Source organism: Sesamum indicum, linkage group LG8 (assembly GCF_000512975.1).
Source record: "Sesamum indicum cultivar Zhongzhi No. 13 linkage group LG8, S_indicum_v1.0, whole genome shotgun sequence".
Lineage (NCBI taxonomy): Eukaryota > Viridiplantae > Streptophyta > Magnoliopsida > Lamiales > Pedaliaceae > Sesamum > Sesamum indicum.
In genome coordinates, this window is record NC_026152.1 from 7,999,873 (window position 1) to 8,021,074 (window position 21,202).

The 21,202-nt window shown below is 36.2% G+C and overlaps 6 protein-coding genes across 8 annotated transcripts in view; 3 read left to right on the top strand and 3 right to left on the bottom strand.

The window, feature by feature from the left end:
- On the top strand, positions 690-1,607 carry LOC105167891 (auxin-repressed 12.5 kDa protein-like). Of its 2 annotated transcripts, none has more exons than XM_011087748.2 (3): positions 690-850; positions 985-1,201; positions 1,299-1,607. In XM_011087748.2, exons 1-3 carry the CDS (start codon positions 748-750, stop codon positions 1,333-1,335), a joined length of 357 nt encoding a protein of 118 aa, XP_011086050.1. In that variant the 5' UTR covers positions 690-747; the 3' UTR covers positions 1,336-1,607. The 2 variants fall into 2 exon arrangements, with proteins under 2 accessions (XP_011086050.1, XP_020551763.1); XM_020696104.1 differs by having other exon boundaries at positions 693-850; positions 994-1,201.
- LOC105167890 (putative E3 ubiquitin-protein ligase RING1a) lies at positions 2,325-7,119 on the bottom strand. 2 transcript variants are annotated; one of them, XM_011087747.2, is made up of 10 exons: positions 6,738-7,119; positions 6,546-6,588; positions 5,886-5,944; positions 4,895-4,976; positions 4,696-4,816; positions 4,572-4,613; positions 3,801-4,319; positions 3,408-3,512; positions 3,131-3,325; positions 2,325-2,673 (listed from the first exon to the last, which is right to left on the bottom strand). In XM_011087747.2, exons 1-10 carry the CDS (start codon positions 6,871-6,873, stop codon positions 2,632-2,634), a joined length of 1,344 nt encoding a protein of 447 aa, XP_011086049.1. In that variant the 5' UTR covers positions 6,874-7,119; the 3' UTR covers positions 2,325-2,631. The 2 variants fall into 2 exon arrangements, with proteins under 2 accessions (XP_011086049.1, XP_020551762.1); XM_020696103.1 differs by lacking the exons at positions 6,546-6,588; positions 6,738-7,119 and adding an exon at positions 6,410-6,528.
- On the top strand, positions 13,190-15,121 carry LOC105167892 (dof zinc finger protein DOF1.4-like). Its single transcript, XM_011087750.2, has 2 exons — positions 13,190-13,396; positions 13,589-15,121. The coding sequence occupies exons 1-2, from the start codon at positions 13,328-13,330 to the stop codon at positions 14,501-14,503; spliced, it is 984 nt and encodes a 327-aa protein (XP_011086052.1). The 5' UTR covers positions 13,190-13,327; the 3' UTR covers positions 14,504-15,121.
- LOC105167893 (dof zinc finger protein DOF2.2-like) lies at positions 16,869-18,626 on the bottom strand. The gene has a single exon (XM_011087751.2). The coding sequence runs from the start codon at positions 18,365-18,367 to the stop codon at positions 17,531-17,533; it is 837 nt and encodes a 278-aa protein (XP_011086053.1). The 5' UTR covers positions 18,368-18,626; the 3' UTR covers positions 16,869-17,530.
- Positions 19,055-20,561, bottom strand: LOC105167894 (late embryogenesis abundant protein At3g53040-like). Its single transcript, XM_011087752.2, has 2 exons — positions 20,310-20,561; positions 19,055-20,174 (listed from the first exon to the last, which is right to left on the bottom strand). Exons 1-2 carry the CDS (start codon positions 20,424-20,426, stop codon positions 19,554-19,556), a joined length of 738 nt encoding a protein of 245 aa, XP_011086054.1. The 5' UTR covers positions 20,427-20,561; the 3' UTR covers positions 19,055-19,553.
- The window catches only part of LOC105167895 (30S ribosomal protein S5, chloroplastic), a 1,684-nt gene continuing 1,532 nt past the window's right edge, over positions 21,051-21,202 (top strand). The window contains exon 1 of the mRNA XM_011087753.2: positions 21,051-21,154. Coding sequence (XP_011086055.1) covers positions 21,142-21,154 — 13 coding nt within the window. The 5' untranslated portion in view covers positions 21,051-21,141. The remainder of the gene's footprint in view (positions 21,155-21,202) is intronic.

The window sequence follows — 21,202 nt, forward strand, 5'->3', positions numbered from 1 at the left end:
TCCCAACAATATTGATGATCATCAAATCTCACCATGATCTTAACATCAACTCCAAATCAAAGGTTGAAATAATTACTTTTGATTTCCAATTAAGATAAGAAAATATCAATGCAATTATAAAGCTGGACCCCAAAGTGAAGAACAAAACAAAGAAAATCTGAGACATTGATGTAAGCAGCCGGCCCTCACGTTAATCTGGATGATTCTTAGGATGACCCATTTCTCTCATCTCAGCTATGTCCAACTCCGGGTCCCAGTCTTCGGTCTTCAGTCTTCGTCCTTATCCTCATTCTTGATTTCTCTATTTCCAGGATCAACTTTCCAATCATCACTCCTCGTCCAAAGATCTGATCAAATTAGGTCTCACTACTGTGCCCCTTGGAATTAGAAATAAGCAACCTGGAAGGTGGAAACCAATAGATATTTTCAGGCTCTATTTTATATATAGCCAATGTAAAAAAGTCTATGTAATATTACAAATGTCTAAATTATCTTTTATTAAAAATTAATAATTTATTTTTTTATATTATATTTTATTATTTTATATACTTTAAAATATAATAATTTATCTTTCTAAATATAAAGTAACTTATTTTATTTTAACTAACACAAAGACCAAATTATTATTATTTTTTTTTATAAGTGGAGGATATGGAATAAATTGCAGTAAACTCTTTATATATATATTTCACTTGGGCCATCACTCCCATAAGTGAAAACAAAGAAGAGTAGGGAGAAGAAGGAGAAATGGTGCTTCTAGATCATCTTTGGGATGATATTGTAGCCGGGCCGCCGCCGGAACGTGGCCTCAAGTACCTGAAGAGGGATTTCAAGCCATTGAACGTCAAAGGTTAGCCACCCACTTATGCAATAACTCTATTTACTTTCCTTAGTTTCAGCAACCACATGATGAAGCCAAAAACGCACATACATATGTTTCTGTGTGTAAATCGTACTAATTATATTTTCTGAATACACGATTAGATGCTGCAGGAGAGAGCAGTAGCAAGTTCCAGCGGTCTCTTTCGATGCCAGCTAGTCCAGGAACGCCCGGTACACCGACCACTCCGTCGCCCACGGCGGCTAGGAGGGATAACGTGTGGCGGAGCGTTTTCCACCCGGGGAGCAATCTCGCCACCAAGAGTATCGGAGCTGATTACTTCGACAGGCCACAGCCCAACTCTCCTACCGTTTATGACTGGTAATTATTAGTTAATTTACTTTAGTAGCTAATTTTACTCCTAATTGGGTTAATTAATTAAGGTGATAAACTTAAGTGAATTTGAATGGATTTGCAGGCTTTACAGTGGGGAGACGAGGAGCAAACATCAGTGAAGCGTTGGAGTGACCAGTGGTTGCATGTAAATAGCGTGTTCTTCTTCTGCTCAGTCTATGCTTTGGTGTGGCTAATGACGATATATAGCTATATACGTCTATGTATACATGATCTACGGCGTTTAAGTTCTGGTGATTTAACCAAGTTCTTGTATCTTGTGGGCGACTGAGTTTGAGTTTGTAAATATCTTTATGCAAATCAAGAGATCTTGACTGGTTCTTGTTGCAGTGCGTTCTGAATTCCGATCTTACGTGTAGATTGGCTGCTGTTATATATGCTGTGTCGCAATCATATGCATATGCAATAAAATATGTGGGACCCGATCAACTCTTTTATGCTTATCATCTTATTACATGATTGTTCTTATCCTGATCCTTATCTTGTTAATGATGAATAATTAAATAATGTTAGGGGCAACCCTTCAATAATAATAATAATAGACCTTTGTGCCCATAAAGACAGCATAGTGGCAAGGAGAGGACAAGGTTATTATGCTCCATTAGGCGACTGTGTAATGATTAATCCGATATCATTTACGAAGAAGGTCGAGTGTTTCTGGTTGTTCAAGCTTTAATCACGACAGAGCAATACATATGATATACTTGAGTAATAAGTGAAGAGAAATGTGGCCGAGTCTCAGACGAATTAAACCCGATACTTATAATCAACATGCTGGCGAGCTATGTCATGTCATCTGTAATTTTCAAAGGCGAAACTGATTAAAAAATATACGTGAAACTGTCCCAGCATTCCCTATGGGTCCGCTAAATTCCTCGAGACTCCACTGGAATTCACATGGTGAGGGTTGAATAAGTAGGCTTCAGATTTTGGGTATCAAAATTCCAGTGACGACTCTAGCTGCTGCACGCAGCAACATTACATTCACATTAGAGCTGTATCAGAAAAGCCCATTTGCATGCCACGCAAAGTAGGCTGAATTCTCAATTAATTAACTAGATATACGACAGTTGCCTGACTGAGACGACCATGAAACAAATCAAACAGTGCATTCAAGTTTCACGTCAGAATGATCAAACATACAATGAAACAATACATTTTGACGCCTATACAAAACTCTGCGTATAAGGCCTATACCCATCATATAGATTAAGCAGACAAGTATTGAGACAACAAACGAGACTATTCCACCAATTCCTCTAGTATTTAGTTGCTTGTGTGTATAATTTTGAACTTCTAAACACAGTATACAGTATACATCTAGTAGCTTTTCAAGAAACCTGAAGAGGCTTTCTTCCAGCATCATATTCACCCAGAAGGACAGCAGCTCAATCTGATCAGTTTCCATCCTCTTGTGCCTTTTGGCGGTATCCTAAAACCTGAACATAGAGGAATCAAAGCATTATAATAGGAAAAAACAGATATCTTGCTAGTAAGCCACAGTATACTTATTTGGTCCATCACAAGTATCCAGTAAGTGGGTTATACCACTTAACCAGAAAGAAATGGGGATTTGTTCACCTTTGAGGATAGTTTTATTGCATTAGAGTTGGGTCCAAACTTTTAGATACTTTGTCCATTTCATAACCAGGCAATGCCATTTCTTGCAAACACATGACTAGAACTGTTGTGGTAATGGAAGTTGCATGCAGCATGCATAGCAATATGCTCATGGAATCACTTACCAATTCACCAATGTACTTCCAAAATGGTTTACATTTAACCTCCACACCCAACCAAAAGGAAAAAAGAAGAAGAAGAAGAATCCATAGACCATGCTGTATGGGATCTTGGTAAATGTACAACTCCTCACACGAGGGGACGGAAAAGTCTTACCAGATTCTGCTGAGTAAATCTGGCATGAATTTCCTCTAAGGTCTGATGCTCGTTCAACAACTGCAGCTCGTTTTGGCAAGGATTTAAGATTGCAGGTTCCATTATGAAAGTCGAAGAGTTGTTTACTGGATGAAAATCTTGTACCATTAGCATCTCAATGTCACTAGCTTCCACAGATGTCTGCATAGCAACATACTGCAGGGACGTGGTTTTAGAACTATCCAGGCCTTGTTCGCATAGCAAATAAAAGATCAAGAATTAGAATGGAGGTGAATACCTGGCATAAGTGTCTAACTGATGATGTGGGGCTGCAGCAGATGTAAGGTCGCTTCAAGCTAGGAATCTTCTCGTGCAACGAAACAAGCATCAGACTAATTTTCAACTGAAATCAGGAACACAAGAAGATGAACCCTCATAAGTAACTTGGAAAGAAAATAGAAATCATATACTCTTCAAAGATGATCGCACTAACTCAATTGTAGCATTCAGCCAGCAATAGGCAATGGCAAATTAATCAATTCTCTTGAGGTTTTCAAGATCTTATCCAAAACCAATCATGCCTCTGTTCTTCCCTTCCCCCTCCTCCCTTTGAAAAAATCGAGTCATGTTTATAGAAATAACTAATATCAAAATTCCTGAATCATGGCACCAAAATATTTCATATTATCACCTCATCATTTTCATGTGAACATCTGAGGTGATTGATCAGTTTTGGGAGCCGATTATTCCTGGAAAGCCTGCCATTGACCCAATTGAGGCCACCGTGTCGGCTGTTACTGCGCACGCCACCTCTTCCCCAGGCAAGAAATTCTTTATTACCAACAAGTGCAGCAGATGCACCAAGTAACTCTCTGTTCATTTCTGAATCGTTATCATCATAACCTCCATCTGCATTGGCTCCTGATGATGGCTGTGAAGTCCGAGCTCTGCATCTTTTGTATTTTTTCACTTTGGCTTCAGCAGAGTGCTCATCAGCGGAAGAAGATTCTTTGCTACCATCAGGCCCATTAGCTCCTTCCTCTTCGTCGGAACCCTGGTGTTCAACAATACCATGGTTTCTCCGACCTCTCAAATTTCGATAATTGCCTTGTCTCCTAACAAATGTGGCTGCAGTGGCTCTAGTTGATGTTCGTTTCTTTCCAAGAGCTTCTGCTTGACGACGAAAAGTCTGGGCAATTGAAGCTTGGATCTGTTGTAAAACAGAAAAATCAAGCAGATGGAACTTTGTCAGGCAATTCAGAACTAGAAATGCATTGTTGGCAGGCAGTATTTGATCAGGCATCCTGATGATATTGACAAAAATTACAACTAGTCCATTCAGCGAAAGAGAATATTATTCCAGATCGACACTCATAGCCGCTGGGAACCATTAGTCCTGAAATATAACTGTACTAGACTGCAGGATCCATGTAGGTTGAAGTCTGAGGACTAAAGTGAGTACCTGTTTATTGCGTGCTATCTCCTCTTCATGGAAAGCCAATTCCTGCAACAACAATCAGAATAATGACGCAAAAGTAACTTTTGAATTGCCCAGGACAAGATTGAAGAAGTTTCTGAACTATCACCTCTTCCTCGTACTTATCTATGTCCGGGTACAAAGCAGCAATCAGGGCATCATAGTTTGGATCATCTCTTAGAGAACGGCGACTAGCACAATGTGTGCGGCAAGCAGGACATTCATTATTCCTGCACAGATTCAATACCAAAAGTAAATAGCAAGAACTCTTCGATAGGCAGTCAATATATAAAAAACACAGAAAGTACCCAAGGCGCATGGATTTGTCAATGCACTCCCTGCAGAAGCGATGTAAGCATTCCATGACTGTCCTTGTCTTCCTAATGATGCCTGCCCATGGGGAACATAAAAGAAGACTACATCAAAGAACTGATGTTAACAAAAGATGACAAGTTCTAACCGATAGGTTTCAGTTGCAGTTTACACAGATAATGCAATAGGCAATAAATACATGTGGATCTTCATTGTGACTGTTAGATTTAATATCCCACAAGCCCTATCAGATATTTCTGGCAAAAGAGAAGTCTGCAGGAGGGAGCATTTCTATGAAGCTTATCAGAAGGCTAACTGAAGTTTCAGTTAAAATCTTATTATAAGAATAATTATGTTAATCTTGCAGTATAAAGGTCCTCAAAAGTTAATAGATTTGACAATTTCTACCAACTCCATACACCTTTATATAGACTCAAAATAGAGCTAAGAAGTGTGTACTTGGTGTTTCTTTTAACCATTCTTGTCCACTTTTCCTATTTGTATTTCTTCTGCATCATCATACTCTTCTTTCCAAAATCCTGAGTGCAGCACAATTCATATATACATTGACATAGGTGGAATTACAATGATAGCACTTATTCATGCTGATATCATATGGAGCAACTCTTCTGCCGAAAGCAGGAAAAGCAGTTTAGCTGAATTTATTACAACTGATGGACTACTTTGGTTGTGTTTGATTTCCAGGCCAATCGGAAGCATTTTACACACACACACACACACATATATATATAAAGAAGGTAAGAAACCTATGGAGTAACTATGCCAGAAAAGATAAAATCAAATTCATCAAAAACCAGTCCTTGTTATCACCTACAAGGACTCAAGTATCAGCGAGCTAAAAACAACCTACTTCTAAGCAATTCATGCATCATAATAGAACCTCAAAAAAGCAGAGAACACTCTGCAGCTTTTGTTGAGGACATTGTTATCTATTTGAATCTGACAAACTATAACTGAACAGCATACCCAAACAAATTGGACACTGAACTTCCTTCCGTATTTCTGCCAGCTTCACGATAATAAATCTGAAAGTCAAAATAAACTCTTAGAGTAATTAATAAGGCCAACATTTGGAAAATGCACACAGTATAATTAAATACTAGTTAGCAACCATTTGAAACTTCATCCAAGACAGAAATCACAATGATGGGACACCAAAGCAACAGTATAATTTCCGATCAACATTCAGTCAAGACCCAATCCAAATATAGATATCATAATGTTCGGTCACCTCCAACCAGATCATGCATGATTTAACATGCAATGATCAAGCATTCAAAAGGAAAATGGCATTGCAATCACCAAACAAATCAAGGTACATCGGCCTCAACAGAAAAAAAGTGAAACATAACCGAGAATTTCAATTACTAGAAGACCTAGACTTCAGAAACTAAAAGAATGAGCACAATCCTCTTTAATGAAACTTAAGCAAACAAATTTTATCACAAAAGAAAGTAGGCAGATCCAAGCTACAGCTGTTCATTTTATACATTAAACATCGTCGAGATCCAGAGCAGCTGCGAACAGCAAATCATATGCACATGGACATGTGTGCCTGGGTGCTCATACGTGAGTGTGTGCGCACACGTATAACTATATGCAGAGAGAGAGACACGGATAGAGTACTCGTCTTTTTCTCCACAGCTAGAGTAAGAACTCCCTTCGGAATCTGAAGATCAATCACAAAAACAACACAATAAATAAGAAACAAATAATAAAAGATTTAGAAAAACGAAACGCTGACTGAAACTCGATTTAGCGTAACCGAGCTAATGCATGTCCGTAAAAGTGAACATGTATACATATACAATAACGTACCAGAGGCGTTTTCAGGTTGTTCGTGGTCAGGATTCTCGCTGCCTTGGAGTGAATCACCGGCTTTTTCCACCTCGAGCTGCGGCGGAGGAGAAGGAGGCGGAGTGTTGGTTTGGCGTGGGCGCTTTTGAGCAGGCATTATTAAGTGGAGGAGGCGACGGTGGAGCTCGGCGGTGGGTGGCAGTGGTGTAGTGGAGGAAGAGGTAATGGAGAGACGCAGTCAATGAAGAAAAGGACGCAATCGAGTGTAGATTCGTTCTGGTTCTTGCGAAAATAGATTTGTATGTAGCGGTATTTCAATACACCTCTATGAAATTGGGGTTCGTTCTCCTCCGCTTTTCTCCTGTCCGGTTGTCTACAATTCCAATCCAGTGGTCCGAGAAGTAACTGCGATTTTCAATCTGATATTAGCACTTTTGCCTTTTCAAATTAGAATTAGATATATATATATAATTCATAATAGTTATAAGTTCGGGGGCCAACAAAGATGCAAATCTTCAAACTTAATCCAATTACTTTATTTTTTATTTGAGCTTAATTTGTTAACATAGAAATCAAATTTTATTTAATCTTGTATGTAATTAATTCTCAAGTTGGACTCAAAATTGAATTTAATTACTGAAAATATAATAAAATATATAAAAAAATCATCAAAACATTCAAGCTCAATAATCACATCTGATTCAATTAAAATTCATTCAATTGAATTCAATATTTTAAACTTAATAATAATTCAAACCAGTTCAAATAATAATAATAGGTGCGACTTGACTTATTTACAACTATACATCATTTTGGTACTGATTCCTTTCCTGCTCCCAATGATGTTAGGAAAGCAGCAGATATGCTAATAACGTGGGCTAACGTTCTCAGATGGACCAATGTGAACGTGGGCTGACCTGCTTCTTCTCTTTCTAGAGTTTCTTGACTTTTTCAAATTTATGGGCTTTAGGACTAATCTCACACATATTGGGCTTGGACCTGTTGCCATAAACAAGTATAGTTTGATTCTACAGCCACAAATGGGTATAATATTGACCCTTGAAAACATAAAAAGGACAAAGTTCCGTACCTGACCAAGAATTGGCCATTTTTGTCTTCTTTCTTTCTTTATTTTTTGATATAAGTCTTCTTCCTACATTGTATGTGCGTTTGCGGTTGCATGGGGACGGGGTATCCAAATTGGAAGTCTGATAACCAGGGTTTTCAGTTTTCACCGCCACCACCATCAAACTCATTATTTAGTATGATAATGAAATTAATGTTGTTTTGGTAGACAAGAAATTTATGTCATTATTCTTTGAAGTAACAAATTCCAGATTATTACCTACCAAACGTTATACAAGTGGTATGGCAAATTAATGGGGCCGGTTTCGTAGTGCTAGTGCTTAAAATGGTGCGGCATGTGGACTCAATTTCATCCATTCACTCACCCTCCCATTATGATTCATGTTTGGTAGCAGCAGGTGTGGTGAGTCACCCAATGCATTGCACTCTGTTCACAAGCTTGGAAGACATATATTTTCCGCTCCCAATTGCAATATATTAATGTTGACCCGGAAGATACTTTCCATGAAATATTGGCCAACGTTTTAAGATAATAAATTATATGTTGGAAAAAAGTGTGTATTTAATCGAGAATTTGTAATGTTGTTTTGAAACAATAATCAAATATATAATAACAGTTTTTGAAATCAAAACACTAACAACCACGTTGGAACAAATAAACAATAAAACAGTTAGAGATGTTGTTTTAATGGAATAACGTAAATCGAAAATTTACAGTAAGAGTTGTATCGTAATAACTTGCAGTCCAAAACTACAAATTAACCGAATTGCAAAAATATTCTGCTTGCATTGAAGAAATTATATGTCCCGTTTAAAGTGCACCGGGTACTATGAAACTTCTTTCAGGATAAGACGGTTGTCGTTCATTTAGTATTGCACTTAATATAAAGAATTTATTTTTACAGTAAACTTCCAATGTAGGACACAAAATGAGTATAAAGACACTCACCCCTACATACATCTTATATACACAGCAATGTCCAACCTTTTCCCATCATTTTCCTATACGTGACAAAGGCAACTTCTCTCAGTTTCTAATTTATGGGTTAAAATGTAATTGCATCCATATATTAGTCATCTTATTATTACAAATTAACATTATATTATACCAATTACAACATTATAAATGTTTTTTTTTAATAATATGACTAAGATATGAAATATTGTTCATAGTTGAGAGTTGGCATATGGAAGAAATATTTTCAAAGGAAATTTTATTTTAAAATGTCTAAAAAAAGGAAGTCTTATAGTGTCCGAATGTTTTAAATTTCAAGTCTAGTTGATAATAAGAGGTTGTATCTTCATTTTTTTTAGTATAATAGGGGTTGGTGGAGGGAGTTGCCGAAGACAATTTGAATTGAAACATAAAATTATTTCATTTATCCAAAAAAAGTGATATCAATTCAATTAATGTCGAGAGATATTGTATTTTTATATTCATTGCAAAAGGTAAAAAGTAGGGATAGATCTTTCGGGCAGGATGGACTGACGGTTTTGTCCCCTCAAGAAATGTGTAATCAATCTTGTCCAGCATTGCCAGCCATGTCGGCTTGGTTACTCAATCACCAATCACTCACTGTGGGACCCACCCCTTCCCTCTTCCGCTAAACATTTCTTTATCACAATAAATTATAATTAACGCCCCTAAAATTTGATAAATATTATAAATATTTTTTATTATTCCATATATTATCAATACCTTGATGATACTTCATGAAATTGTATAATATTGAACGAATATTTGAAATTATCAACTTTATTCTTATTGGGTTTCTTTTAAAAAATTAATAAATATAAAAAATTGGACGAAGTAAATAAAAAAATATAGAAAAAAAATGTCAAATGACAAAAATTAAGAAAGAAAATGAACATCTTAGAATGAAAAAAGAAAAAAAGAAAAAGCAATTACGTAGTTCGATTATTATATAATATTGTAATTAACTTGCAATAATTGTATAGCATATAATAATTGCAGAAAGATGCTACTTTTTTTTTTTTTTTCTAAGTTAATAAAGAAAGTGGTACTTAGGTATAATAATAATGAATGGAATGTTAGGAGGATGAGAATATCCCTCGGGGGACTACAATATCAGTTTGTTCCCCTAACTATATTCTTTTGTTTCCCTGCTTTTTTTTCTTTGCAGCTGAGCTGCCACCACATGACCTTCTTCTGGTTATTCCTTCTTCTATACACAACATTATATTTAAATACACAACATTATAATCATCTACACCCTATTTTCATAAATCCATATTAATCTATTACACTTATAATTGTTAAAAATAAGTGATATGTATAATTTTAATAAAAATAGTTGAACTGAATATTCGAATTGAGCAAAAAATAAATTTAAAATCAACATTACTGTATTATAGGTCTGTCGAGGTCTCTCCCAACAAACACACTCTAATGATCAAGTAAAAGGAGATTTGGAAGTCGTGTAGTCATAGAAGGGTACTAAACAGTACGTATTTAAAAATCGAGTTAGGTAAACTAGATTTAAAAAGACTTACATCAAAATGAAGTGTTTGGGTATTTTTATCTTCTTTTCAGGGGCATAATAGAAATTTTATAGTCCGTTTGGTTGTGTTTTCATTTTTATTTTCAGTTTTTAATAATTGTATTTGTGTAAAATACTATATTGGTTTTTATGCGAAAATTGAGAATATATTTGAATTATTTATTTTTAAATATAGGTATATAGGTGTGAGAATTAAGAATATAGGTATATGTATTTTTGATGTGACAGAAATTAATTATGAAGGTGGACCAAAATGGTTGGGAGAGAAAGCAATTTTATTTGATTTGAAATAAGAAAAGACATGCTGACAAGATAAGACAAGTATGACCAACCCACGTGACCTATAATATTAAAAAATTCAAGATTAAAATAGGAATGCATTATCAATGAAAATGACTTGACCAAACAAAATTGCAACTACCCAAATAGTAAAAAGTGAAAATAATTTCATTGAAAATACAACCAAACGAGCTCTTAGCAATTTATTCTCATAAAAAAAATAGAAATCTCTCCTAATTAATTAATACGTTCTCATGCGGTGGGATTTCTCCTGAGTTAGTGTTATAGTATCCATATATGAATTCCACCTATTCGAGCACTATCGTAATTCAATTTGGTGTCATTAATTATTAGTGGTATATGTAGAAAATCATAGCTTGCAGAGATAAATTTCATAACAGAGTTCAATATGGTGGAAGAATTCATATTCTATTTCTGTAAAAATCAGTCTGATGAAGAGGTGTGCATAGAGCTAATATACAGAAGAAAGATGACAGTTGAAACTAATAAACTGTTCATAACTAACTGAAAATAGAATACAAAAAAGAAGCGTGTTTTCACTAAAGAAAGCATAAATATAAAATACAAACTAAGTTAAACTTAAAATCTGGTTTCACAGCGCCGTCATCTTCAAGTTAGAATTGATGCTCTGTTCCTGCATATCATATCTCACAACAGTATATGTTTATTTTTTCAACAATCGTATGATAAATATCATTTTGTAATAAATTATTATAAAATAATATTTATTGAAGGTTTAATTTTATATAAGTTATAATAAATTTTATAAAAATTCGTTCTAATTTATTATTATTTTGGTATTTGGGGTTTGGTGCAGCAAATAGGGGTTGGGAATAAAGGTTGTCTAGGCATATATGAGCGTGAGATGCAGACTCCCACATCCACATGCCCCCACTTCTCCATTGTCCATATCTTTATATAAAAGCCAGACCAGACGTCGTCGACAATTATTCTGGAAAGTTCAGTCGACGTACGCTTCTCTGCATCAGACGTACCTGCAAATGTTTCTTGTCAGATTACAGATCATGATACCTATACCATATTTATACGTACACTGAAGATGAAAGCAATGTATGAATATCTATCTCACAACAATACAGAAAAGTGGCCAGCTGGCTGGGTGGATCATGCTGCACAATTTTCTGCACTCAAATTTACTAGAAAATAAAAAGGTTTTAAATTTTTAAATATTGTACTTATTAGATTAATCATAGATTAATATTTAATTAAATCAAAGAATAGGAAAGTGGGATTTGATTTTAATTAATTACAACCTCAGCTTCCGAGCTCTGGGGATTTCCTCTAGCCACCTGTATGTACGTAGATATGTATCTGTATCTCCAACAGGGTATGTGTGTATCTTTATGTATAATGTATACGCTTATATAGATAGTTGGAAGACACTGCGAAACCCAGGTAAGTTTTCCTTTTTCTTTCTCGAACTTGTCGATATTCATCAGTCCATATGTTGCACTTTTATTTTTCGGTCACGTCCTAGGACTAATTAGCGCATATATATATATAGAGAGAGAGGGGTGTTAATTACATTATTCTCATGTGAGATTTGATATAATTATATGTAAATAAAAAAATTAGAAAAAAAATCTAAATTTATCTCTAATTGATTTATTATTCACTTATTATAGGTTCAATAAATTTTTTTATAATATTATCATCACACGTCTTCACGCGTTAATGCATATGATGAGAAATATTTTCACCGTTGGTAATTTAGTTCGAAGAAAATTATTTAACCTGCAATAAGTTAGTGTTCAGTCAATCAAGGGTAAATATCAATTTTCATTCAATTTTTTTGTTAATATAAACAAATTCAATAAATTTTGACTAGCATAGGAACTTATTTGTAGATAAAAGCAAACAACAAAAGTGTTGGATGTAATTTTCAAAACCACAGAAAATATATATATAATTATATCAAACTTTAGGGGTGGAGAGTGTAATTATCCTCCATATATATATATATATATCCCCTCCAATGTCTTTATATAATTCTCTCAATTAATATTTCCAAAATTATTAATTAGTGTGATATATATGTTCGCTAAAGTAAATTTGATTTGACATTTGTTTTAAAGATGTTGATTGAAAGAAAAAATTACATCATATATATTAATTAGTACGTAGTTTAACGACATGATCGGTGTAATATATATATATATATATAAGATATTCAAATATAAAATACTTCAAATATCACTATCAATACGCGTTGGGGTATTTTACATTTTTCAGAGTAAATTAATTATTAGATGAAATTTGCCAATCAAATTTCTTAACTCGTACATATAATTTCAAATAAATCGACATCATCATAATCAAACAGTTGCATTTATTAATTTTTAATATTTTCGGTGTGCATATTTTACTGTCCAGTGCTAGGTTAAGGATGTAGAATTACTGAAACGGACACAAGACCGAATCTGGAAAAACTGTTGAATTAGAGTAATAATTTTAGTGTGAAAAGTAAAGGAATATTAATTATGTGATGATAAACGAAAAGTAGGGATGGATCAACTCGTCCGAGGGTCTTCACGTGAAATCATACTATTAATTAATTAATTCCCTTGCTAATGAACATTCTCTCAGCGTCAAACCTTTGAATCCCGTCAACTGAGGTCCGACGTTGTCATCTGTTGCTCCTTGTCTGCTTACTCTTCCTTTCAGACCATTCATTCAGAAGCAATGCCTGCAGCAAACTGTGAGAACTTGTACACCACTGCCACCTCTTCACCTACTCATCAATGCCCACAGGTTTATCTCTCTCTCTCTCTCTCTTAATTTGTCTCGTCAATTATTATTATTGCACAAAAAACATGATCCCAATTCATTTGTTTTTTAGCTTTTGTCGTAGAATCTCTCTGTTGTCTTGTTAATTTTTACCCTAAAACCACCACCATCTTCAGCTCTCTTTCTTCCCCAATTCCCCTTCATTTGTTTGTTCAGAAGCAGATAGTGGCGGATGTTCAGAACAGCAGTTTCCCATCTTCATCACCAACAAATAATAGTGTTATGCAGAGATCCAACCAAGATCCGCATCAGCCTCCTCTCAAGTGCCCTCGCTGCGATTCCTCCAATACCAAGTTCTGCTACTACAATAACTACAGTTTATCCCAGCCACGCTACTTTTGTAAAGCCTGTAAGAGATACTGGACCAGAGGCGGAACCCTCAGAAACGTTCCCGTCGGCGGAGGATGTAGGAAGAACAAGAGGGTGAAGCAGCGCCAGCTGGCTCCGTCTATTGGCAGCGATGGAATTTCCTCCTCCTCCTCCTCCGCCGCCGCCTCAACTGCAATTATAAAGCCTAGCAGTGTTCAACCAGATATAGATCTGTCTCCAGCGCCGAACCTCATCAACGAACCTTTGCTCTATAGCTTGCCCACTAATCCTTTTGAGCTCAATTTTCCATTTTCCAGATTTAGCACAGCTAGGGTTTCCTGCGACAGTTCTGGATTCGATCATCATCAGCCTGGGATGAATGGAGTTGGAATAGGGTTTTCATCTGGGATACTTGAGAAGGGTGATTACAGAAACGGGTTCAGGCAAATCGAAGATGTTATTACATCATCTGCAGGCAATGTGAATTCTTTGTTCTTCGGACCTTCAAATTTTGGTCCCACTTCAACAATGGTTTCTTTGCTTTCCAGCCCTCATCAAGAAGCTAATGACTTTCATGGTGAGGATATGCAAATGCAAAATGGAGGATTAATGGGGAAAGAAGTGAAAATAGAGGGAGAAAACAGGTCAGATTTTAACTCTTCAGACTCTTCTTCTCTTTTGTGGAACAGTAGCACTAGTCTTGGTGAATGGTTTGATCCTTCAAACATTATGGGTTCTTCATCAGTTCCTTCTCTCATCTAGTTACTTCTTTTACCCATTTCCTTGCCTCATCAATCTTCATTCCTTTTCTTGCTACCTTTTTCCTCTTTCTGCACAACTTAGAAATAAACACAAGTAGCCTGAAAATGGAACATCAGAAGCTTACCACTAAATTAATAATTAATTAATGTCGGAAGAAGTCGATTCGGATCGGAGTGATCATGTCAGCAGCAACACAACTCATCAGCCTCATAAATTTTTCACTTGGAATTAGGCTGAGACTTGAGACTATATGCCATTTTGCGCTGAGAGGAACCTCGGATCCTCTTCATCTTATCGGCCAAGGCTTTTCTGTCTGTCACATTGTTGGAATGGTTAGCTGAAAAACTCTGGGTGCATTATTTTTCCAGTTCCTGGGCTTCATGCATAGTTAATATTAGTATGTATATATTTATCTCACTTTTTTTTAAAAAAAAAAATAAAAATAAATTCTAGGTGCATTTCTGTATGCATGTTTATCAGGTTCCGGACCACCTGGGAATGTCTGACATTTTTCCTTCTCTTTTTCCGAAACCAATTTGTTGATTTTGAGTTGGGGGATGTAATGGGTACGAATATTAATGCTGGTATAAAAGAGAGCCAGAATATATTGTTATTTCATTTCTGATGATTTAGTCTGTTTCACTACAAGAAAATTTAGGATTATCTACATTCTAATAACTATGAACTAAAAATTCTAATAAATAATTATTATTAATTATAGTTAAATAAAATTTATTATATTGAATTCATCATGGCAAAAATATTTATGCCGTGGCGATTTTTTTAGCCAAACTCATAAAACTCAAGTACGATTAATAAACCATAATCAATAACTATTAGTATAAATAGTTAATTTTAATCATGACAATTAATTATGATGAAATGCATATTTCTTGCATGGTTTGCATGCCCATATAGCTAATTCTTAACTATGCAATTCTTGGACTTGCATGTTTTAATTTGGAGGTGTTAATCCTTCTTTATGCTGCAATTCTTAACAATTAATAAATTCTAGTTAATTTAAATCTGAATCAATTAATCTGATTTGTTCTAGTTTCTATATTTATTTGAAATCTGGGTCGATGTCATTGTTTTTCTTTTCCAATTTTCACTCTTGCTCTTCTACCCTTTTACGACTGTAAAATGCTATGAAACAAGTAAAGAATTTCGAAATCAAACTGAACACTGTAATTTCAAATAAATAAAATTGTATCGAATTATATCAAATAGAATTTTTGAAAAGAAATCATATCGATTTTTCTGTTTTTATCACAATTTCGATCGATTTAAAGAATTGTGGCACTCCTATGAGAAAGCTTATCTACTAGCTTTGTATTTAGCCTTTTGATTTATTTTCTCAAAGAAAAGGAAAAGGGAAACAAGAAACAGAGGAAGACATTGATGGCATTTTATTTTTGTATTCTCATGTAGAAAATATGATAGAATGATTTTTTTTTTTTAGCAGAATGAAATATTTGTTTGAATTAGGATGTTTATAATAATTTTGGGTAAATTGCAATATACAACACTCCTCTTATCAAAAGTAAAATAGCAATTTATCTCCATATATTTTTTAAAATATAGCAATTCATCCCCTATGTTTTAAAAAATGAAGCAGTTTACCTTCCTACCTGAGAAGGTAAATTGCTTTATTTTTTTTTAAATATAAGGGGTAAACTGCTATTTATTTTTTTATAAGAGGGTAGTTTGTTCATTTTCAATATTATCGGTTGATAAATTGTTATCCACCTGATAATTTTTTGTACAATAAGACGTGATATGGTGAATATATTTGGACTATAATATTTCACAATAATTGTTTACACAGAGATCGGATATTTTTTAATAATTTTTTATATAAAAATATGAGAAAATAATTTTTTATAAAATTTATTATCAAATCCCAAAAAAAAAAGAAAAAAAAAAGATCCAACCAAACATGATCTGACTGTTTAAAACCAACTTTCGAAAATAAAATCAAACAAGGCCCAATTGGTTTGAACTTGAAAAGTCCATCCTGGCCCAAAGTGAGTATTAACAGAAAGGAAAATGGCCCATAAATAAGTTAAGAAAATAGTTTACTGATCTGTATTGATCAAGGGCCCATATAATTTGAAACAACAGAAGAATTCCAATTGTATTTCATAAATTTCAATGCTTTTGACTATTGATATTGATTCAATTTCCTGATTACAAAGCATTACAGAAAAGCTCATGAACAGCAGAAAGTCAATGTAATATTATCAATAATTTATTTTATATATATTTGAATTTCTTATACAATCTTTCTTTCTTGTATATTATTTCAAGAATCCATCAATACATAAATGAAATTACCACAAACGAAAAGGTGCTGATTAAACAACATATATGGATTTTTCTCAGTGTAAAATCATTTAATTAGGGCCCGGCCGATTATGATTACGAGATAAGTGTAATATATTTACGACGTTACTGATGACAACTGTATAGCACTTTTTCTGTGATTAGTTTGATTCAGTCAAACCTAATTTCAATAAGAATTTTCCTTAATCAGATTACAAAAACCTGTCTCATTTTCAAACAAGAGGCATTTTATAATTTTAAACACAATTTTTATGAGTAAAATATTAATTAAAAATAACCTTTTCTTTTTAAAAATTATCAACTGTTGTATATAAAATAGAGAGAAATTTACAGTGGAAAATGCAACCGGGAAACAAAACACATCTTCAACTAATCATACAACCAACCTCTGTAATTAAGGAAAGGAACCTTTGTACATATAAATATGTAATCATTCCATTGTGTACCTTCATAATTCAAAGATGTAAATCAGTTACTGCTAATGCTAATTAGTATACATTACAAAGTAATTAATACGAACATTAGTGAATAATTCATCATCAAATAGTTCTTAGAAGTAAACCCAATTCAACACACTGCTATACGCTGAATCAGAACATTTTTTTCCTACGTTTACACCTGCAATCGACACTCTGAACCTGTCCATCAATCTCTTGTTCTTGCCCGGAAATATGTAGACATTCAGTGATGAGGAGGATTGAATCCTGGATGATGGTTGTCAGCCCATTGACCTGTACTGAAGGAAGAACCCGCCGCCTGATTGCTTCCGTCGGCGATGTTGCAGCCTGTGGCGGAGCTCCAAATACTGGAGTTGGCGGATGAAGAGCTAGAGGCGCCTGGATTTATTAAACTTTGAGTCCAAGAACTCAAAGGCGGCCTCGGCGGAACCAGACTTTGCTGCGACGGAAAATAATGGGCCTGCGGTTGGAATTGATTGGCAGTCTGAGGTCTGAGAGTTTGGAAACTTAACCCTTGTAAAAGGGCCATATTTGCACCGAATTGGTTGTTGCCCCCGTCCAAATTTACCGACGCCCTCTGATTGATTTCGCCAGGTAGAGATTGCATGGTGCCCAAAGAAGGCAAACACGCACGACCAGTGTAGAAAGAATTACCCGCCGTCGGGATTACCCGAGGCACGGGCCTTACCACTTGGCCCGAAATCATACCCGTCAGATTTTGAGATGGAAGTGCGGGTGATGAACATTGAGTTCTTGCGATCTCACTGCTTGAGAAAGACGAGGATGAGGTTCTCGAGCGCTTGATTTTTCGGCAACCTCCGCCGACGGGGACGTTTCTTAAGGTCCCGCCGTGTGTCCAGTACCTCCGGCAAGTCTTGCAATAGTACCGAGGCTGGGAGAGGCTGTAGTTGTTGTAGTAACAGAACTTAGTGTTGGAAGAATCACAACGCGGGCACTTCCTGGGTGGTGGCGGAGGCTGGTGGTGGTCGTTGGCCGCCATTTGCCGTCCGGGATCTTGCTGCTGCCGCAAATTATTCTCTTCGTTTCTCTCTCGCTCCATGTTTAATATTTCTGTATGGACAATTGGGTGGGTCGTATATATAGAGATTGAGGTATAGGGATATGAGTGTAGAAGCTTTAAGTGGGTGCGGGCTAACTTGGAGATTATTCAACGTTGGGGATATGCATGTAATCCATAGTTGTCTGTAGGGATTATGAGAATCAGAAATTCAGTGGAAAACATGGGGCGACGCTGCATGAGAGTTGATTAATTTGTTCTTTACCTACAGTTGACAAACCCTGGATTTTTTGTATTCTCTGTAATCCCATAAAGACCAATTGAAATTTAGGAACTAAATCTTTCTTGCAATCTCTCAAAACCCACAAAATCTGAGCAAATTTTTCTCTCCTACATGAAAAGTTATGGTAATTGCCAGAAGGAAGAAAGTGAAATGGGGGTGAGAGAAATTAAGAGTGAAAAGAGCCACCTGCCATTTTCTTGTTCTTAAGCGTAATTAAAAAAAGGGAGTATTAAAAAGCGTTACTTCTACTGATCTATATCCAAAAACAGGGTTGCAGTCATTACGTTCTCACTCTTGATCGTGAATACTGTGAGAGACAAACAGGTCATCAAGGATTCTGCCAAAGAACAAAATAGGATTTCATAGCCCCACAAAGAGAAACAAAACCCTGTTTCTGTTTTGCAAAAGGTCCAATTTTTGCATTAATACTGTGATGGTATGTAGTATGGACCACGAGGTAGATTGCACTGGAGGCTAGCAGACGGAGGGCGGCAGGGCACAGCCAGTGTGGCTGTGGCGGTGGCGGAAGGGCTAGGCTGCTGGCGGCTGTGTCAGTTGTCGACTTTCCTTTCTGTTTCTCCCTCGTTACACTTTCATCGTGCCCTTTTCTTGATGAGGATCGAAGGTCCAATTCTATCTCATTGAATTAGTTCTGCATTATCACTGACAACAGTTGGCGGCGTCAGTTTGGACGCCCACACCCTTTCGTAATTCCGGGACCTGCCTCTTTGTTGGGGCCGAGTTGGGAGAATCCCACTTAGATAGATCATAATTCATAGAATTTAAATGTAATTTTATTTAAACTTGCTCCTCATATACACAATGTTTGAAAAACTTGTAATATAAATTTCTCCAAAAACACAGAGCCAGATCACAGAACTGATTGTCTGCACTGCAAAAGTTTTAAACTCCCGAAAGCCGGAGAAAAGAAGACAACAGAGTCCTTCAATATTTATGGTCATGACCCTGCTCCTCCGCGGGACGCCGCTTCATATCAACCATGTCTTCATCCATACCCTTCTCTTTGTACTCATCATCTGATTTCCCCACCACCGTCTCCTTGATTTTCTGCGTTGTCGCCTTCGCCGCCCCCAATGCGCTCTTCACCGTTTGCTTCGCCTTCTTACCTATACTCTGCGCCACGTCTGCCACTGTCTCCGCCCCACCATTTGCTTTCTCCTTTGTTTTCTCTGCCCCGGTATCCAAAGTCTCCCCCGTCTTCTCCTTCGCCCAGTGAGCGTATTCTTTCGTTTTCTCGACCATCTTGCCCGTGGCGTCCATTATCTTTCCCCTCGTTTTTCTGGCCTTATCAGCCACAGCCCCTGATTTTTCCTTGCTCTTCTCACTCATCTCATGGGCCTGCTTTATCACCTTCTCCTTCGTCTCGTAAACGGACTCCGCCGCTGTGTCCTTGGATTCTTCGCTTTTCTTCGCCGCGATTGTCGCGGCATCACTCGTCGTGTCTTTAACGACCTCGGCTTTCTCCATTTCTTGACTCTTCGCTTTAGATTTGTCCAGGGATTCTCCCACAACATCCCTTGTTTTTCTAGAATTAGTCCTGTCCCCCTGTCGCAGAAATTGTATGCAGACTCACTACTCAAATAATGCAAGATATTATGTGTACTCACAGAAGTAACTACGTAGGATCCAAAAAACAAAGTAATGATTCAAATAAATTAAAAGGGAATAATTTGCGCATACCTTGCGATGTCTGGAAGCAGAAACGAAGCACACTCTAGAGACTCTGGGGCGGAGAGTAAAAAAGGGGTTCGTTGAAACGTTGCGAATTGTACTTTTTGCTATAGACATGGCTGCCATTCTCTGATCTCTTGTAAAAATTACAGGTCAGATCACTTCTAACGTGTTAATTTCTTTTTCACGAAGTGAGAAATCTTGGCATAAGGTGCCACGGAAAATTGCTGTAAGGTGGTGTAAGAGAAAGACAGGGATGCAACTGGCGGACACCTGTATTGGACATTGCAACGTGTACATAAATAAAGATATTTCCACTGTTTGCAGCTGTTGAGTGTTTTATTTCTCACCAACCAGTTCACTTGGGTGAAAATTTTGGGGTTTGTGAAATTTAAATTAGTTATGAAATCTTTTTAATTCAGATAAAATTTGATTAATTATATAATAGATATATTATATTTATTATGTGATTGAAATATAATTAAAAAATAATTAATTATATACATATTCATTGTGTAATTGATTGAGATTGGTGGGATTTAATTTGGCTGTGATGTGCTTATTATTGATTTGGAGCAACGTGGGCTCTTAGACTTAATTCATTTGTCAAGTTGGGCCAACTGCAAATATAGTTGGGCCGCATGACTTGAAAATGGACTTTTATTGGACAATCCAGGCCCACTCTGATCCAATAGTTTCTTCTCTCAGGCCCAATTATATGCAGCAAATAGACATCTACCATAATCCACATCGTCCCCTCTTCGTCATCCAAAAGGAAAACCAGAATTCGGGGTCTTATCCCCTCTCCGCACTCTGAACTCCACTGATCGAACCACTTTCAATGGCTGCCGCCTCCTTCCCCCTCCTCTCCGCCACTTTCTCCTCCCCCTCTGTCAATCCCC

Bases quoted from the DNA above. Each gene is read 5' to 3' on its own strand.
- LOC105167892 (XM_011087750.2), top strand. From the start codon at position 13,328: ATGCCTGCAGCAAACTGTGAGAACTTGTACACCACTGCCACCTCTTCA. The intron at 13,397-13,588 runs GTTTATCTCTCT...TTGTTTGTTCAG, and splicing joins CTACTCATCAATGCCCACAG to AAGCAGATAGTGGCGGATGT.
- LOC105167890 (XM_011087747.2), bottom strand. From the start codon at position 6,873: ATGCCTGCTCAAAAGCGCCCACGCCAAACCAACACTCCGCCTCCTTCT. The intron at 6,589-6,737 runs GTACGTTATTGT...ATTGATCTTCAG, and splicing joins ACAACCTGAAAACGCCTCTG to ATTCCGAAGGGAGTTCTTAC. The intron at 4,977-5,885 runs GTATGCTGTTCA...CCCCATGGGCAG, and splicing joins TCAGTGTCCAATTTGTTTGG to GCATCATTAGGAAGACAAGG.
- LOC105167891 (XM_011087748.2), top strand. From the start codon at position 748: ATGGTGCTTCTAGATCATCTTTGGGATGATATTGTAGCCGGGCCGCCG. The intron at 851-984 runs GTTAGCCACCCA...ATACACGATTAG, and splicing joins CAAGCCATTGAACGTCAAAG to ATGCTGCAGGAGAGAGCAGT. The intron at 1,202-1,298 runs GTAATTATTAGT...ATGGATTTGCAG, and splicing joins TCTCCTACCGTTTATGACTG to GCTTTACAGTGGGGAGACGA.
- LOC105167894 (XM_011087752.2), bottom strand. From the start codon at position 20,426: ATGGCAGCCATGTCTATAGCAAAAAGTACAATTCGCAACGTTTCAACG. The intron at 20,175-20,309 runs GTATGCGCAAAT...TTTCTGCGACAG, and splicing joins CTGCTTCCAGACATCGCAAG to GGGGACAGGACTAATTCTAG.
- LOC105167893 (XM_011087751.2), bottom strand. From the start codon at position 18,367: ATGGAGCGAGAGAGAAACGAAGAGAATAATTTGCGGCAGCAGCAAGAT.